Source organism: Manacus candei, unplaced genomic scaffold, assembly GCF_025592945.1.
Source record: "Manacus candei isolate 608988 ecotype Guabito, Panama unplaced genomic scaffold, ASM2559294v1 h1tg000014l, whole genome shotgun sequence".
Lineage (NCBI taxonomy): Eukaryota > Metazoa > Chordata > Aves > Passeriformes > Pipridae > Manacus > Manacus candei.
In genome coordinates, this window is record NW_026138062.1 from 1,989,569 (window position 1) to 2,008,293 (window position 18,725).

The 18,725-nt window shown below is 36.9% G+C and overlaps 1 protein-coding gene across 5 annotated transcripts in view; it reads left to right on the forward strand.

Moving 5' to 3' along the window:
• Positions 1-18,725, forward strand: part of TMTC4 (transmembrane O-mannosyltransferase targeting cadherins 4) — a 59,915-nt gene that overhangs the window by 3,642 nt on the left and 37,548 nt on the right. For 4 of the 5 annotated variants that reach the window (XM_051780608.1, XM_051780605.1, XM_051780606.1 and 1 more), the window contains exons 3-5: positions 3,511-3,626; positions 5,642-5,858; positions 9,880-9,967. In XM_051780608.1, the coding sequence (XP_051636568.1) occupies positions 3,511-3,626; positions 5,642-5,858; positions 9,880-9,967 (421 nt within the window). Of the gene's footprint in view, positions 1-209; positions 266-3,510; positions 3,627-5,641; positions 5,859-9,879; positions 9,968-18,725 lie in introns of those variants that run through there. The other variant, XM_051780609.1, reaches the window with a different exon arrangement.

An 18,725-nucleotide genomic window follows, 5' to 3' on the forward strand; every position in this document is an offset into this window, starting at 1 on the left:
GCTTTTATGCTGTTCTGGAAGGTACTCATTAAATGTTTGGAAAGAGAAACACAGGGTAAAAATAATTACATTTATCTGCTGGTTCTGTTTTCCTGAAACCATGGGGTTACAAGGAGGATAATCTGGAGGCTCATACCACTAGAAGAACACAATTCACTTTTCTTTTTTTTTGCCTTGCACAAGATTTGGAGGCAACTTATCATAATGTGTCTTTTAGAATCCTGCAGAATTACTGTTTCCTTAGACAAATTTCTATTATGCACGTGTAAGTCATCATACCTTCAGTTGTAAATGTATGGGGGGATAATACATCTGCCAGCTTGGAAATAAATCACAAAGCTTTCAAGAGAATGCTTTAGACAAATTAAGAACCTGTAATGTTGTTTGGTTTTTTAAAGAAGAATTGTGTTGTAAATTACACAGCTCTAGGCAATGTTTCATTCTGCAAAGTTTTATTTGGGACCTGTTTATAATATTTCCTGAAAGAATGAACAAAAGACTGATGTTGAAACAAGACAGGTTGTTTTGTTAATGTGCAATTTCCACACTTGTAATCTCTTTCCATTTCTTTCAGTCTTTACTTTCAAAATGTTTCAGTTTCTCCATGCAACACAACAACACTAGGATTCTAGCTGCTGGCAACGCTGAGAAATTCAACCAACTGCTTAAATAAATTAATTTATATTTAGTCTGTATGTCTGAAAAACTGTGAGGCTGATTCTATTTTTCACTTCAAAATCCTCTATTATTCCCTAGATATTAAATAAGGGTTCTTTGACAATATCATTTTAACACAGGGGTCGTATAAATATATGGAAATACAAAATCCACAAGAAAAATGCAGAGACAATGAGTTTACCAGTTTAATGGGGAGGGAGAGCATCTAGCAATGGCACAGTTTATTAAGCAAAGCATAGCAAATTTTATTCCTATTCAATAGGAGAGACAGTAGTTGAAGTAATTTTGTAGATTTACTGAGCGTTACTCACTGGTATTTTCTTGGCTACCACACAGTATTTACTACCTGCATCACCCTAATCTTTTAATTTTTTTTTTGTTTTTTAGTGAAAGATACACCATTAGTTGACCCCATGGCTATTGTATCATGGAACATTCTGTTACTAGATTTTATTGGAGTTGAAGGCTGTTTTCCATATGCTTTCTTGTAATTTTAAGCAGCATTTTAACTGGTACATGACAGTGACTTTTGTCTTTATTTATTTACTAGCTTGGCAAGACAAACAGTTGGATTAGGCAGAGCTTCAGACACAATATGTCATTTTCATAAGCCTCTATATAGAAAAACTGACCTTTCTTCAAGTCTTGAACTCTGCTGTCTGTAAGCTGCTGCTAATCAAATATTTAGAGATTCTTTGATATCTACTTTAGGTTCTTAAAGAGGAAATCATATGTAGCTTTTAAACAGCTGTGTCTATTACAGCAAATTGTTCCTGTTTTAGGGTAAGTCCACTGAATAGGAAAATTAATGTAAGGAACTTCCTCACAGAACTTGGATATAAGAGCAAGATACGCAATTGAACATTTTTAGGTCATGTGTAAGTGTAATCTAATCACTAAGTAATTCCATGCATTCAGCTTTTCCTGCATTCTTTCAATGGAAAACAAAAGATGACTGATTACAGCAGAAAGGGAAATCAAGCCTTGTACATCTCAAATATATTTCCCATCTCAAGTTATTGAAGACCATCTGTGACATAAAGACATACTTTTAAACTTTTAACAGTGAAAAAGAAAACTCTCTCTTTCATAGTCCATTTCTTTGGCAAATATACATGAGGAGCAGTGCTGCTGGTTGGAAAAACACACCACCCTCTGACAATTGTCCCCTGCAGAGTACAAAGACTTCAATAGAAGTTGGTGTACCTCCTTTCCCAACTTGCCCTGGAAAATCAGGCTGTATTGATTTAGTGAGCTGCTGGTTGAGTGCGGTCCTGCTCTGAGAGTCAAATTATAACCTTTAGGGTTCGTGCATACCAGTGAGGAATGGAACAGGAATTTAGGTGCCTAGGGCTAAAATTGCCTTAGAGAAGTTCTGGGAGAAGAAATTTTTAATTATTACTTGTCAGTAGAAACATCTGTGAGAAAGTGAAGAAACTTTTCACCTTGATAATTCTTAAACCCAAATAGGATTCCCCTGTGAGTGTTGATTTCTTAAGAATTTCCCTGAGAGTGCCTTAATTGACAGCTGCAGTATAGGAATTTTCAGACTGCAGTTTTATCCCTGCTCTCTTTTCTGAGTATTGATTAGTAACCTGTTAGAGAACACTTCAGTTCATTTGACAGTGTGCTAGGAATTTTAGCTTACTTCCCCTTCCTACTTCTTTGTTAATCAGTTATATAATACTGGCTAAATTTGATCAAGTGATAGAAATCTTGTTGGATTTTTTTTTGTTCTGTTTTTGGATGGATGAAAGAATATGTTAAGAGAGAAGCAACAACAAATAAGTTATTTTAGGTTCAGTTTAGCAGCAGCCAGTTATTAGGGTCTAGAAATTTGGCTGTAATTTGGGCAGAAGGTGGGGGTCGAGTAACTTGCTGGTTGCAGGTGTAATACTAGCTAGTACAATTTTGTTCCTAGGTTCTCTCTCAAGTGTTTTTAAGCTGCACATTTGCTATAGCATAAATTCATAGTTAATTGCGCCAGGGAAGAGCAGAAAAGGGACAAGTATTATGTTAGTTTGAGTGTCCAGGCTTGTCCTTATAGAAAACTGAGGCAGGTACTACCAAGATCCTTATGTTTCCTTTCCAAATGGAATGCTTTCCATTCAACATCCTACATTTTTTGGATGTTTTCATTATCAGCATGGCTTGGAGATAAAAGGAAGAGTAGACTTTTCTTTTGTAGTGTTTTTTTAATGTCCCCAGTTGCACCCCAAAATAAAATAATTCATTACTTTTCTGTCTTTTGCTTTTAATCTATTAGAGTAGCGTATAGAGATGTTGATTCCTGATTTCATGTTTTAAGAAATAATTGAAAAAAAGCTATTTGAATAGTGTCCTGTGTGAAGTAAGACTTCAAAAAGACCTAATTGTTGTTTTCTATCTTTAGTCTCCTTGCTTTCATGCTTTCATTAGTAGTTGCACTACTGACACTGGTAAAACAGTAGCTGTTTGCAGCTGTTTGTAGTTGAAGTATCCTGCTTCACAAGATAACCTAGACCTAAAATCAAAGACTTTTTACAAAATTATAAGGTTTATGTGTTTCATATCTCAGCTATTGACCAGATTATAAACCACTGTGAATATGCATAGCTCTAAATTTCATGTAGTTATGCCTGCTTACAGAATCCAAGATCAGGGCCTTTATGATGTCAGGCATTCAGATATTCATTGCAAACTTGGGTACCTTGTCAAATGTCAGTAGTGAGCCAACAAAACTGCTATGTCCATGTTAGTATGAGTTTGTATTATTAGAAATTGTTGGTATTTTAGCTGCTTTGAACAAAGGAGAAATGTTAAGAATTGCTAATTTATGATGTTTCCTTTCAGGACCTCAGGGCAGAAACCCCACTTGGTGACCTGTGGTATCATGACTTCTGGGGTAGCAAACTCAGCAGCAATACCAGTCATAAGTCATATCGACCACTAACTGTCCTAACTTTCAGGTGAGACTTGTCTTTTTGCTTCAGGTCTGAATATTTTTTTTAACATATATTAGTTCAATTGATTTTAGGGAGGAGGCAACAGAAAAGGAGAGAAACAAAGTATCTGGAGAGTAGTTGGATACCTTCCCTAAATATGATTTTCCTGTTCACTACCTTAATCTCAAATTGAGTTTTAATTTTCCATTTGGTCCTTTCCCAAAGTATACATTATTTTGACATTCCACATTCCACATTTCTATGTACTTTCCAGAGATTTCATCTTATGCTCTTATATAGCTCATACTAGGGCAGTATGGTTTAGTATACAGGTCACATCATCAAAGAACTAGGCTATGTATGTTCCCTTAGCCACTTATACTGCTATTGTAGTTTCTGTTCTCTACTTTCCCGCTACCTGTCAAATGATTTATTTTATAAATAGCATCAATGTACTGTGGCCTTTTGCCACCATGTCACTGAATAGTCTTCCCACCTCTTTCCCTGGATATTCTAACTTAAGTGAGTGTTTGTGTCTGAGAATCGTAGCCAGGGAGATGTCTGCCTGTAAATATGTCTTGCTGGTGTTCTCAAATAACTAACGGTTTAAGAGGATTACTTCTGTAGATGCTTAGCTCATGTTTTTTGCACAAAGATTTGAGCAAGCAGTAGAAGTTTGTCACAGTAATGCAGAGAATCTTTGAAGACTCAATCTTAATCTTCTTATTTTCCCCATGTGACTCAATGTTGTTGATGGGGACCTGGAGCTCGTTCTGCAGTTGTGTGCGTTCTAAGCCAGGGACTAAGTGCAGAAGAAGTAGTCCCAGTCTTAGTCCTCATATTCAAGCAAAAATTTTGATTCTTGGTGCAGTGTCAGTGTTTTAAGTATCTGGCACTGTGGGTTTTGCTGTCTGATGGACTTTCTTCACATTTTCATCACAAAAAATATGCAACCGAATAGAATGTGTCAGAGTCCTAAACCTATTAAAGCTTTCAGTGCATTACACATTACGTGCTTTCCTTTTTTTCAAGGTCTCTGTGGTATATTCCATCTCTAGTAACATCCTGGTTAGTTTAAAGAGCAAACTGGGATACAACCATTACTATATGTGAAAATGTAGATGAGCCTGTGGAGGTGGTCCATAAAACGCTATTTTCACAAGTGAAAAATTGGTTTCTTTAATTTCCCTACGCTCCAACTTTTATGTGTATCATATTTATAATAGGCTAGGGTTTTTCAATAGATTTCACTCATACCAGATGCAGATTGACCAAATGAACTATATAAAATTCCCTATTCAAACTGAGTTTCTGTATATCTCATCTACTGATAAAAGTATTTGGATAATAACGAGATGTTTCCCCCTTTTCTTCTCACTCCCCATTTTACTGCAGAGTTCCTATCTTGAATAGAGTTTTAGACTGAATTTTCACTTACACTTCCTTCTGATTCTAATGCTTGTATGAAACATCTTTCTAACCAGTCTCATAAATTAGTTACTAAGATGTGCTAACTGACTGCTTTCTGGGTGGATAGTGATTGTACCCAGGTAATTTCCACATTGTCAGTCCTTTTCAATTAGAATGTCAGTGGAAATCACAGTTTCTGTGCTTTCAGTTTCCTCACTGTGTGGATTTCATCAAGTTGGTTTTGGACATGGCTGCTCTGAAGCCCAGAGGTATCTCCCCCAGTAAAACTGGGTTGTTTATCCACAAGACACTCCTGCATTGCAACTCTGAACTTGTGTTGTCAACCAAAAGCCAGTTCTAAGTAACTTCAAGTATGATTAACATAATAGCATTAACTAGAGAGGATAGATACTGTGCTAAATATGATATTCCATAGGAATACCTTGAAGTTAAGATGGGGACATTGTTTCTAGCTGATTTTGGTGGTGAAATGGTAAACCATTGTGTCCTGAGATGTGTCAGCTTTTTTTCTGTGTGCATATGGTCTTGCTATAGGGTTGTTTAGCTTTTCTATTTGCATATTTCTAAACGTTGTAATTTCTAACCTTAATATCTTTGTATCTATGTAGAATTAATTACCTTCTTGCTGGAGGCTTCTACCCGGTTGGTTTCCATGTCATCAATATAATACTGCATTGTGCTATCTCAGTGCTGATGATTGATGTGTTCTCAATATTACTGGGTGGACTGCAATTCAGTAATAAAGGAAGACGGCTAAACCTGGCTCCAAAGTCCTCTCTTCTAGCTGCCTTGCTCTTCGCTGTACATCCAGTGCACACTGAATGTGTAAGTATTGAATAATTATCTGCAATGATTTTTATCTTTACAGTGCTTGACCATCTTGACTAATTAATTCTGTCATAGCCTCATACTCTACACATTACTTTTATATATTCTTAACACTTCTCTTGGCAAATGTCGTAATAGAACAGTCAAATATTATGATTAGTACGTCCAAAGGCTTGTAATTCCACTGGGCTAGGCCTTATTAAAGAAGATAAATCATTTAAGTACAATACCTGAAGAAGTGTAGCACTAAACTACAGAGTTTCCCTAACTGCTGGATTTCCCTAATTACTTTTCATTTCCATTTGCTTTGATAAAAAAATCAAGGAGATAGAAAGGTGGAGCAGGGGCATTATATGAACTTTATATGTGACTATTAGAATACTGCATCCAGTTTTGCATCCATGCTGCAAGGTCAACACTGGGAAAAATGGAGAGGGCTCAGAAGAGCCATGAAAATGATTAAAGGACTGGAAATCATCCTCTGTCATGAGAGATCAAACTCCATGGGTTTATATTTTTAATATGAAGGAGAAGATGTAAGGATTTTTTTTTTAATCACGGTCTGTAATTATGTACGTAGGGAACACAAATTTGATAGTAGTGGGCCCTTTAGTACTGCAGGCAAAAGCATAACAGCGGCTGGAAGTTGAAGCTGTAAAGATGCAGAACAGAAACATGGTACATGTATAGCAGCCAATCAAAATACCTGGCCAAAGCTCAAGTCCTTGTGTGGAAATTATAGTGAAAAGAAGATGGTGTTCTTAAAAAGCTCTTTTGTACTAAGAAAATCTTACAGCCTTATGCCAGTGGACTTGCTGGGTGTGGTCACTGATTTCTTGATCTTGTAGTAATGAATAAATGAAATATAAAATTAACCCAATGTGGGATATTTTTTTTGTTAGAGTTTGAACAGTCTGAGCAACAGCAAAAGTACTAGCTTTAATTTTGATTTTGTCCTAGCAATGAACACTGAATCCTTATTGCACCTTATTCTGCATATGTGGCATTGATTTTTCATTTATTCACAACACGCCATTGTTTTGGCATCTTGCATTTGCTTTGCACATGATTGATGGGGAAAAGGTTATTGAAAGCTATTCCTCTCAGCTAACTGGAGACCTTTCATGTATCGGAAACCTAGAAATGGTGCACAGTTATGTATTAGTAATTTGGCACCATTTCTGGCAGTGTGGCTAAAACATCTTGCCAATCATTCTGGTGGTTGCTTGCCTGCACAGTAACTTCTTTGTGAGAGTGCATTGTCCTAGTGTCAGAAGGGCCCCTTGTATTTGTTCTCCAAAACCAGTTTTAGATGTCAAAGTAAAACAAGCCTTCAGTGCTTCCGATGTTCTGACGTGTAAAGAGAAATGTCACTTGAGTCTTAACTTTGTAATAGACTTACTATTGACTCCTTTATCAATATCCATAGTTTTATTCTTAACTCCATTTGACTCTAAAAATAAATCTAAATCAGCATGCAGATATTAATGAGCCCTTTGTCTTCTCAAATAAATAATGCAGTCTGCTTGCATATTTGAAGTTTGAAGACTTTCATATGCTTTGGGCAAACATTCGAAGAGGAGGGGGGAAAAAAGTAGCATGCTCATATATCATGTCTCTTCTAAGATCCAGGATGAAGAAAAGCCTCTCATCATTTACATGGTGAATAATAAATCTTGCTGCACTGAAGTAGTCATTATTATACTGCTACAGTTCTAGCATGAGTGTGTGTCTGGCAGCATGTCTTAAAAAGCATTCCTCGTGATTTTAAATCTGTGAGTTTTAAGTATCATGACATCCTAGTTTTGAAATGAGATGACATATTTTGACATAAAATTGTGAATAATCTGTCTGTTTGCTGCTTTGGGTTTTGGTATTTACAGCAAAACAAACTGTCATGTAAAACAGATCTTGAAAGGTGTAATGCTTTCAGTACCTATGTAAGGAAAACACTCGTTTTTCTACCTGCATGTAAACAGTCTTATGCTGTAGTTCTCTGGTCTAAAAAAGGCTTATTCTTTGTAACACTTCAGTAATTAAATACTAAATGAATCATGGGCATAATAATATATCTGATAGTAATTTAAAATTTGCCTTGTTACCAGCATCTCTATGCCTTGCCTCTATGCCTCTATCTTGCAAACATTGTACTGTTGGAGTCATTTGAGGCCGTGTGTGTTATTAGCCCCTTAATCTCTTTGTTGTAACAAGTGGACATTTATTTTCAAAACTGTGTCAGTTCACCTTTGCTTTTATCTCATTAGCGAGAGTGGCTCCTGAAAAAGAGTGACACTTCATTATTTTCACCTTTCAAATCACTCCGCAGCTATTGAGTTAATTCTTGTAATTCCTCTTTGTGATAGAAAAAGAAGCAGAGAAGTTAGGTGCATGGCTTTAGATAAATCAAGAAGTTTTCCTGAACTGAATTTAGGAGTCGAACAGTTTCTTCTTTTACGGTGCTCAGGTGAAGCTGAGGGTAAAGTGGGAGATTCTCTCTTCAGTGGAATCAGTCATACTCTCATGCCTCTACACTTCACTTTCTCTCTCTAATGTTATTTAGAAATAGTTGCCCCATCGTTAGACTGACACAAAAATGCCCTTTTCCTAAAAGCAGGTGCCTTTAAACAAAATGAAGACACAATTGATCTCTTTACTTTCCTGTTTCTGTATCACACACAAAGTGGCACAACTGGTGTACTATACCAGAACTAAAGTTACTGCTTTTGTCCCTGAAACATAATCTCAAAAAGTGAATTTTAAAAAACCCCTGTTGCTGTCCTGCTCTGCTTCAGAAAGGCCTCTTTGTACATCTAAAAACATGGCACCCAGCCCTTCAGGAAGCAGAGCTAGACTGAAAAGTAAGGGGTGTTTCCACAACCATTGCTCTGTATGTTCTAGTGGGGTTCCAGCATCAGGGCTTATACAGTCCCCTGCCAGCCCCATGTTATGATTTCCACAAAAAATTTTTGGTGTATCCTGACACTTGGGTAATTGAAAACTGAAGATGCAAAAATATGACTTGCTGTATCTCAGCAAGTTATTATAAACACATTTTAGGGGCTTGCTGATAGCCCTGAGATTGCTCTCGATTTAAATACGTTGGCACAGATCCGGAGTACAAAGGTCCCAGAAGGCGCTTGTCATTTTCTTTTGCATTAGTACAGCTTCTGTTACAAGATGCATTTGGAGGTAGCTCTAATGCAAACAATTAATATAACACAAAAAGCTGCTGGAGGTGGAATTTTTTTTTTTTTGCCCTGGATCTGCAGGCTGGAAGCTATTTGTCCATTCTAAGTATTCAGACTGTAATTGGAAAGCTGGCTTGTCTTCTGAAAGTTAATAGTCTTGATTTGTGTTTCAGCAGAGCTGCCAATTTTGTTGGGGTTCAGGATGTTTGGCTTCAAAGCTATGTAATGGCTTGAAACTGAAAGAGAGTAGATTTAGATTAGATATTAAGAAGAAATTCTTTACTGTCAGGGTGGTGAGGCACTGGAACAGGTTGCCCAGAGAAGCTGTGGATGTCCCAACCCTGAAGGTGCTCAAGGCCAGGCCGGATGGAACTCTGAGCGACCTGGTCTAGTAAGAAGTGTCCCTGCCCCGTGGCAGGTGAGTTGGAACTAGATGGTCTTTAAGGTCACTTCCAACCCAAACCATTTTACATTTCCATGTTTGCTAAGAGTTCTACTGAAATGCAGTCTGATCCAAAAGATAGATAGAATTGTATAGAGTCTAAATTTTATTCAGTGAAGTCCTTCTTCATTTCTTAAAACAGCAGTTTTTCATAAACTAAAGCCAAATCATTTATGTAGTTGATACTAAGAAATACCCAATGAAAATTAGGATGCATCTTAAAAAACTGGGTATCACTAATCCAATAAAGCAAGTTAAAAAAAAACAAGCAGTGATACAGTGGTCTTCTTTTATGTATTTCAATTTGTATTTGTGAGTGTACCTTTACCTCAGGTTTTCTAAGAATAAAAATCTGATAATTTGAAATTTCTTTCTTCTTTTTTTTAAGGTTGCTGGGATTGTTGGCAGAGCAGACCTACTGTGTGCCCTGTTCTTTTTGTTGTCATTCCTTGGCTACTGTAAAGCCTTTAGAGAAAGTAAGCATTCTGTTTGCCCCTTTAATTTTCTGTTGTGTACGTTTTCAGCATTTGTACATTTCAGAGAAGAACAGCAAAACTAAAAATGTCAGATTGTTTTGTTTAAATTGATTAATGTTTATACCCTCATAATATATATTTTAAAAAACCCTGCTTTAGCAGGTATTTATTGTTAGAAGTACTGGAAAGGTTGCTGTCCCTAGTCTGTTAAATACTATGAATTTATTTTAAGAAAAGTCTATTTTATAATAGGCTTATTTGCGAAATGTTTTATTGTTTAGAAGTATAATAAAGTATTTTAATAGGTATTTTAGAAAGAAATTAAGCCTACATATGTATATTCTTAAATATTTTACTATATTTTATGTTGTTATGTTGTGATGTCTTAAATGGGAACAAACTTGAGCAACCTTACTTGTATTTTAATGAATCATAAAAAATTATTTGTATGAGTAAACCTTCTAAGTTTCTGCAATATGAAAGTGCTGGCTTATAGTGCTGAATACAGTGTTACTCATAGAGTTTTTGTAAGACAGCTGTATTTAACATGAACAATTTCTTTTTAGAGGTTTTTTCATGTCAGCTTTTAGATCTGTTGTACTATTTGATCTGAATGCAGGTTGGCAGTTCAAATACAGTTGTGGAGAAATTATCTTGGTGCAGATGCATGAATTCATGACTATGAAAAACTATGCAGCACATGCAATCTGGTATCCTAATGTGCTCTACCACAGGAAATATGGGAATCATTTGGTGAACCCATAAGGAGCTGTGTTTTGAAGAGGTTGTATATTGGCTCAATAGGCAGGGCCTGTAATGATTAACCAGAGTTGTCAGTGTATTTCAGAGGTATCTGAGCTGACTTTGTGATATAGCTTAACAACATAGTTGTGGCATCATAGAGACCTTAGTGTAGGCTGAGGGGAGTAAGTTAGTGCACAGTGAGCTGTAAGATGCTGTGAATAGCTCCTGTTAATTCAGTTTAGATTGTTTGGAACTATTTTGCATATTTCTACTACTGATATAATAAGTTTAACCTAACCTTTGCCACTTCAAATGATACTTAGGGTGATTCTTGTTCACTTCTGATATATTTTTCTTCCCTTTGAGTAGGTTTCATTTCTTTCAACTGAACTAATAATTTCTTGATAAAAATTGGCCTTGGCTTCTTGCTTGTTGGTTTTTTCTTTTCTCACCTATTTTCCTGGATGTGACTGTACTTATGATGTTGCTTGTATTAGTGGAAGAGTAAATTAGACAGATGAAAATAATGGCCATGTGCTTTCCAGTGTATTGGTATGGGTACGCCTGTAAGGCAGAGGTAATAATCTTTGCTTGAAAACTCAAGAGCCAAATTCTTAGGATGACCATTGGAGACTATTATGTTGGACTCTAATTATTTTGTTATGGAGGACATCTCGGAAATTATTAAGAATGCAATGTGTACTCTGGTTAAGGTTACTCAAAGTGCTTGTACAACTTGTGAAGGCCAGTTTGATAGCTTTTAGAAGTCAGTGTCATTTTAATAGTAACCCTGGACTGAAATTCATGTCATTGATATAGAAGAAGGAAACTGTTGTGAAGACAAGATACTAAGCAGCACTTACTCTTTTTTGTTGGACATTACATCATAATAGGGAACGAGCTACGTCTCTTAAGCAAATTTGCCAAGTAAAGCTACAGTCTGCCAGCATTGTCTTTCAAATCATTTTTCAATGTCTACTGTCACCTTCACTGCCTGCCTTTCCCTCAGCAACTTCTTAAGGAAATTTAGACTTTGTACACGAGAATTTCTATCCATGTTCCATACTTGAGTCTCTCCTTCTTAAACGTTCATTGCTGCAAAGGCACACTACTGACTCATCTTCAGCTTATCAACCAGGAACTCCATACCTATTTCTGCAGAGTTGCTGCCTAGACAGTCCCACAGCCTTGATTGTTGTATGGTGCTGTTTGATTTTCATGAGGTCCATTCCTCCAGCTTGCCCAAAAGAGCAGTCCTGTTCACCACTGTACTCATGTCTTCTCTAGCTGAACCCCACCAATAACCACTACCAGTTTTACTTTCTGCCCTGGCAATAATTTTTTTTTCCTTTGGGAGTAGAGGTTGGTCCAGCCAGCAACTGTTTGAACGTTAGTGCTTGTATAGGAAAGGGGGGAAGTGCCTGTATTGGAAAGGGCATCTACAAAGAGAATGGAGGCTCGCTCTTCAGATGGAGAAGACAAGGGGCAGTGAGTACATTTGCACTGGAAAAGGTTTCACCTTGATATAAGAAAGACATTTTTTACAGCAGGAACAATCAGTCACTGCATCAACTTCTCCAGAGGTGTGGCAGAGATCCCATTACTGGAGGTTTTCGAGATGCATTTGGACAGGGTGATCTCATCTAGGCTCCCTTTCCCACAAAAGATTGGACTAGTTGATCTTTGAAGGCCCCTTCCAACCTGAGCTCCTTCTGTGATTCTTTGTATGAAAGGCTTCAAGGTAATCAAATATGGGGAAGTGACTGTAGTAGCGTATGACTCTTCAGTAGTTTTGTAAAGTAAGTAGAAAATTTTACCCTTGGATGCCTCCATTTTGGTGGTGTGAATTTCCTTTCATGAAGTTCTTTTAGCCATTCTTAAATAATAGAATAAATAAGGAGTAAAGAACTTCTTATCTGAGTTTAGCTGAGTTTGATTTTGCATAAATTGAGGGAGTCAATGACAGCAAAAACTCTTCATCCCAAATGTAAGTTGGTCTCACTCTGAATATAGGTAAAGAACATGCGTTTTAAAAATATGCACATATAAAGAACAGACTTAGCCAGTATCTCCTAAGCTGCAAAGAAAAAATACCTTTTCTGCTCTCAGAATGTTTTTCTTACAGAATGTCTTTGATACCGCCCATGCATATTTGTAGTTCTAGTGCCAGTTAAAAGTTGGTGTTGCCTCACTTTGTTGGTCAGACCAAAATGGTAATTTATCTTTGTGGAATAATCTTTGTTAGTGAGAAAGAGGGGGAGAAAACAACCAAAAACCCCTCTGTGCATTCCATTGCATCAAGCTTATGTTTCTAATCAAATAGAGCTGCTTTATGGTGATCCTACACAAAAGTAGATTGTACCAGTTTGTTCTGACATCCTATTTCCTTTTGTTCTGCTAGATTTTTTTATATATTAAAGGCAAGCATGACCTTAAACTGTAGGTCAACTGTATGTGTCCTTGTTCCTGGATCTGACTTTCACATGTATATACGTAGTGCTTAGCTCACCAAATTTTTACAAGGAGTTGGAGAAGAACTGTCAAAGGTTGATTTATTTTTTTTTCTTAATTGTTTAATAGATGCATAGTAGCGTGACTCTTTTGGAGCACTTAAAAGAGGGTACAACTCTTAAGACCTTCAGGATTTGTGGACTGCATTTGCATTGTCTTTTGAATACAGTTACCAAAACGTGTTTTGATGCCAGTTTGTTTTTATTAATGAACTGTAAGTGAGTATCAGAGTAAAACAAACACTGAAAAGCCTGAGCTGATGCTACTGATACGGTTGGGTCCTCAGTGGCCATATACTGGTTTGTTACCAGCAGCATCCCAATGCTACTATCAGATGGACAGATTATCTAAGTCTTTAATAAAGAATCTGACTATTCTTCAGGCAATGTGAAAGTTGTGGATGGCTAGGTTCAAGAAATCTGTTTGTTTCACTAGCACAGATGTAGTTGATAAACTGTCATTCTTTAAAGAAAAGGAGTCAAAAGTCATGTGTGAAAGACTGGTTAGTGCTTGTTTTCACCTGAGAAAATGAATGTAAGGATTTTTAATTTTTTTTGTGGGGAAGTAAAAACTCATAAAATATATGAGGAGGATTTGGGAGTACTATGGAGAAAGTATATATAATAGTGAAAACAAAAAAATATCAGTGTCAGGCTGGAAGACTTCCAAAGGAAAATAATGTTTTTTTGTAAAGCTCAAGATATACTCCAGCTTGTTTGCCTGATTTATTTGTGGGTTTGGTGGATTTATGGATAGACACTTTCTTTTACCCAGAATCTGTAGCATTTTTTTTTTAAGTATAGGCATTTAACAGTATGTGGGCTATAATTATGTCTTATTGAAGTTTTACAATTCTGTTCCTTTTTCCCAATATACAGTTTTTGAAGTTACCATCTTTGATAGGATAACATTTATAATTGCAAAGAACTAATCTGTTGTTCTCATTCTGTCCTGCTATTTTAAACACAACTGTGGGGACAAATCCACTGCATAGGCTTTGGAGACAGCAAGAGCTGACAACTGTTTAGGTATGTTCTGAAGGGAATTGTGGGTTATTAACTTTGTTGAATTTTAATGCAGCTTCTCTGGGAATTCATAAGGCAATTTAAAACTGCTGTAGTATTCATTTTGCCTTCCTTTGTCTTCAGTTTTGACAGTGATCCAGTTGCATGTATTTGCCATCTGCATTGGCGATCTCTGAGTAATGTAAAATAAGGAGTTCATGATTTGGTCCATGTGAATAATATTGGCCTGGATATTAAAAAGGGGATCAACTCTTTGCTTGTGCATTATGACATCTAAAAATGACTTTGTTCTGGTTGTGCGTTTCTGTTTTGTTCTGTTCTGTGTAGTTGCCCATTAATCATCCACTTGTTCGTTGCTAATTTAATAAAGCATGCAAAGTAGACTGTAGTGATGAGTTCTGTGAATATTGGTGGTTTGTATTATGGAGGTTTTCCTACAGATTGAAAATATTTAGGTCTCCTGTGTGAAAGAGGTCATTGTTAAGATATGGGGAATTTGTTAGCTATTTTGCAATTGGTTAAGAGATATTTACTATTGTTAAACATATAGGCCCTGATTTTTCAAGTATGTGCCCTACTGTTCATATTTGAACACATTGAGAGGGAATAGTTGTAAGTGGAAAACCGAACGATTTTATAATTTTAGTGGGCTGAGGAAAAGCAATAACTTTTTTCTTTTAGAATTAATGTTAACTTTTGCTTCTCCAAGATCGTGTAATTGAGAGCATAGATGCTTCCTTTAGTGCAGCCTGTATGTAATGAGTTTGAGATGGTTGGATATGTTTAAGAATGGCATTTGCTCTTTTTATTTCATTGTTAAGTGAAACACTGAGATGAGCTGAAATAGAATGTGCACAAGGAGATTTCAAACTTAATTTAATTCTAACAGTGGATTCTTATGTGATCTTGTAAGACTAGGTAATTCTTCCCCTTTTGCTTAGCAATTCATGAGAAGGGAAATCTCAGAGCTTGGCTAGATGAGTATTTGTAGTAGTTCAGCTGAAAGGCACCATCCCCACAGACAAAGCACATTAGTGGAATATATGAGTGTTTATGATCCTTTTCAGCTAAAAATTAAAACTTCCTGCAGGAGCTCAACATAACTTGGTTTACTTCAACTTTCAATGGAGTAGGTGCTTTCACAGAATCAATTAGAGTGTTTCACCTGAAGATGGTCACTTCTTAAACTGCTATAACCTGTCACCTGGCTGAGCCCTAAATTGCTTAATTACCTTTGAAGAAGGAGATGCTGAATGCCTAAGTGTCTGAATTGATAATAATTGTTTGGGATATTGTTAGTTTGACTTTACAATAAGACTAAGCTTGGTACCCTAAATGTAGCATTTTCTTCATATCCTTCACTTCTAAGGAGCTTGTTTTCATTGACTGGTGCATTTAGGACACTGGAAAATAAGGTCTCTTGAAATAGGATTAGCATTTAGGAAGACAGAGTTGAGGTGCATTATCAATGTATTGCTCGTAAATTTAGGATCAGTCAATTCTACACTATAAAACACTTTGTGTATGCATCCTTGCTCTAGAAATGCTTATACTTAAGTCTAGCAGTCTAAATGGAGGAGCCCTTGTGGCTTGTTTATGGTTTACATAGGTATTTTATTGAAACCCCTCACTTTTAGACTTAATGTACTCCTAAAGAGGGACAATCTGAGCAACACTTTTTGGTTTTGAGTTGAAACACTATATTTTTCTAGCTTAAAAAAAATAAGCTAGATACTCTATTTCTTTGGCATGCTTACAGTTTTGTCCATCTGTTAGAGTGGCACAATGCCCACTCTGGTGTACCACATATGGTGTACCAGTTTCAACCAGGCACAGGTGCCAATGAAAGATCAGTTTCGTTTTCTGACACAGGATTTTTCTAGTGGGAAGCAATGCCCTGTTAGGGGAAAATGCTTTGTTAGACTGATTACTTCTGTTGGCATGTGTGTATCTCATAGTAATAATTAGCACTTATGCAGTGCTTTACATTTTCAAATCACTGTTTTTTAAAAAAAAAGAAGATTGAAACCACTGCTGAATGACAGTCTTTTGTATCCATTTTACTGAGATTTCTGCAGTTAGAGGCAGGGTGGGGGGACGTGTGTTGTGCGTATTGACCCAGGAACAAGCACAAGATAAAATGTTTCTTAATTGAAATTCTTTCTCTTTGAAGTTTAGTTACTGATGAATTTTAATAAAATTGCAATTCTCTGTATGACTGTATTGACTTTTTTGAGGCTGCAAAAGAAAACAAAGGAACAGAGATTATGGTTTTCAGGAGGAGACCTCAATTACAGAATCACAGAATGGCTGAGGTTGGAGGGGCCTTGAGGTCACCTGAGCTGACCTGCTCATGCAGGGTCACCTAGAGACAATTGTCCAGGACTGTCCAAAAGATGACTTTTGAATATCTCCAAGGATGGAGGCTTCACTGCAGGATTTTGCAGTTCCCTTTATTGAACCATATGAGGCTCCTGCCAGCCCACTTTTCCAGCCTGCCAAGGTCCCTCTGGACGGTAGCATGACCCTCTCGCATATCAGCCACTCCTCCCAGCTTGGTGCCATGAACAAATGTGCTGAGGGTGCCCTCTGCCCCATCATACAGGTCATTAATCAAGATGTTGAACAGGACTGGACCCGGTATTGACCCCTGAGTACACTAGCCTCCGATTAGACTTTGTGCTACTGATCACCACCTTCTGGACCCAGCCATTCAGGTAGTTTTCAGTCCATCTCACTGCACATACAGGCTGTACTTCAACACCTTCTCCATGAGGATGATAGGGCCAGGGAGATTGTGCCAAAGGCCTTACTAAAGTCCAGGGTTTTGATGCTCATTATTTGAGTCCTTCATTATTGCTCTTTTGCTGAGTGTTTTTATCATCTTTGAGAGTCCATGCTTAAGCTTGGCTTTACTTGGCATGCTGAGACATTTCTGGCATCTGAGACATGGGATTTTCACAAGAAGGCAAACCTGTTTCTGTACAACTTTGAATGTCTACCTATTGAATGGTTTCTTTTTTCTTTTATTTGGCTAGACCATTTCTCCAGGCCAGGTTGGATGCGGCTTTGAGCAACCTGGTCTAGTGGAAGGAGTCCCTGCCCGTGGCAGGGGAGTTGGAACTAGATGATCTTTAAGGTCCTTTCCAACCCAAGCTGTTCTGTAATTCTATGATTATTCCAGTTTGTCAGTGGAATTCTGGCTTCTCCTTTGTATGCTTCCTGGCCATTGCAGCCTGGTAGCACTTCTGGTCTTCAGACGCATATTTTTATTCCTTCATCCAAATATTTAAAATTATCTGTTGGAACCAGACAAAGGAGGGACCCAATACAGAATGTTATCTTTACTATTCTTTTCACAGCGAGCTAGTATCTAACTGTAGTTTTCCAGCTGTTATTTGTACCCATTCTATATTAACTTTAGGCAGCCCATATTTTTTTCTCACATATTTCACACTGTTTCCAATGGTATTCTCATGCCTTTGTGAGGTCAAGGTATAAGATGTGTTTACAGCTTTGCTTTCATGGGGAGACTATTTTTTTTCTCTCCAAGTCAAAAATTATACTTGGCTCTATATAAATGACTAAAATATTTATTTGGCAAAAAATTAATCATATCCTTTTATGTTTTAGAGTGTCACTTAGAAAATATTTTGTCAAAGTGGGGTTTTTTTTCTGGGTAATTTTGACCAGTCAGCTTAACTTTGTTTCTTTAGACTATCCTTTCATTTCTTTTCTTCTTAAAAAGTAGGCATGTGGGCATTGTTTTATTTTATTTCAAACATCTGGATTCTCATGTATTTTTCATGATTTCTCAGAGGTAACAGTTAAGGTTACTCCGGGTTGTATAGGACCTGTTGGAGTGAATTTAACCAATCATTGCAATTTAAACAGATTAACTTCTCTATGAATTCTGTCTTGTAGTTCACTATTTTTGCTTTTGTTATTGCTCCCTTTCTGCTGGTGTTGTAGTTGCTGTCTGATTCTAGCTGACCTTTTTGTGAAAAAATGAAAGAAAAAGGCACTTCTATTTTCTTGGCATTGTCCATTTTATTTCCCAATGAATGTTAGAATAACTCCTTCCTTTCTGCTCATCTTACTGATATATCTATGGAATTTGTTTTTTATGGTTTTGTTTTTTACATGCATTACTTTTTTTCATTTTGTGATGTGACCCTTCTGAGTTAGTGTTGCTGTATAAATGTTCTGCTGTTACACTTGTCCTTGATGATTTGACCTAGTTCTCTTTTTCCTGTTACTCCTGCATTTTGAATCATCAAAGCATTCGTGAATTGCCAGTTGGTCTCTTACTATATATACTTCCCACCATCTTCCGTGTTAAGACAGTGTGTATTTGTGTACCGAATACTACTTCTGTGAGAAGTGCTTAGTTGTCCTGACTCCTTTCCACCAGAATTTGATTCTGAGAAGAAGAAATCTCTCAGCTGAAAAAAGTCTACTTCCATGAATACAGTGAA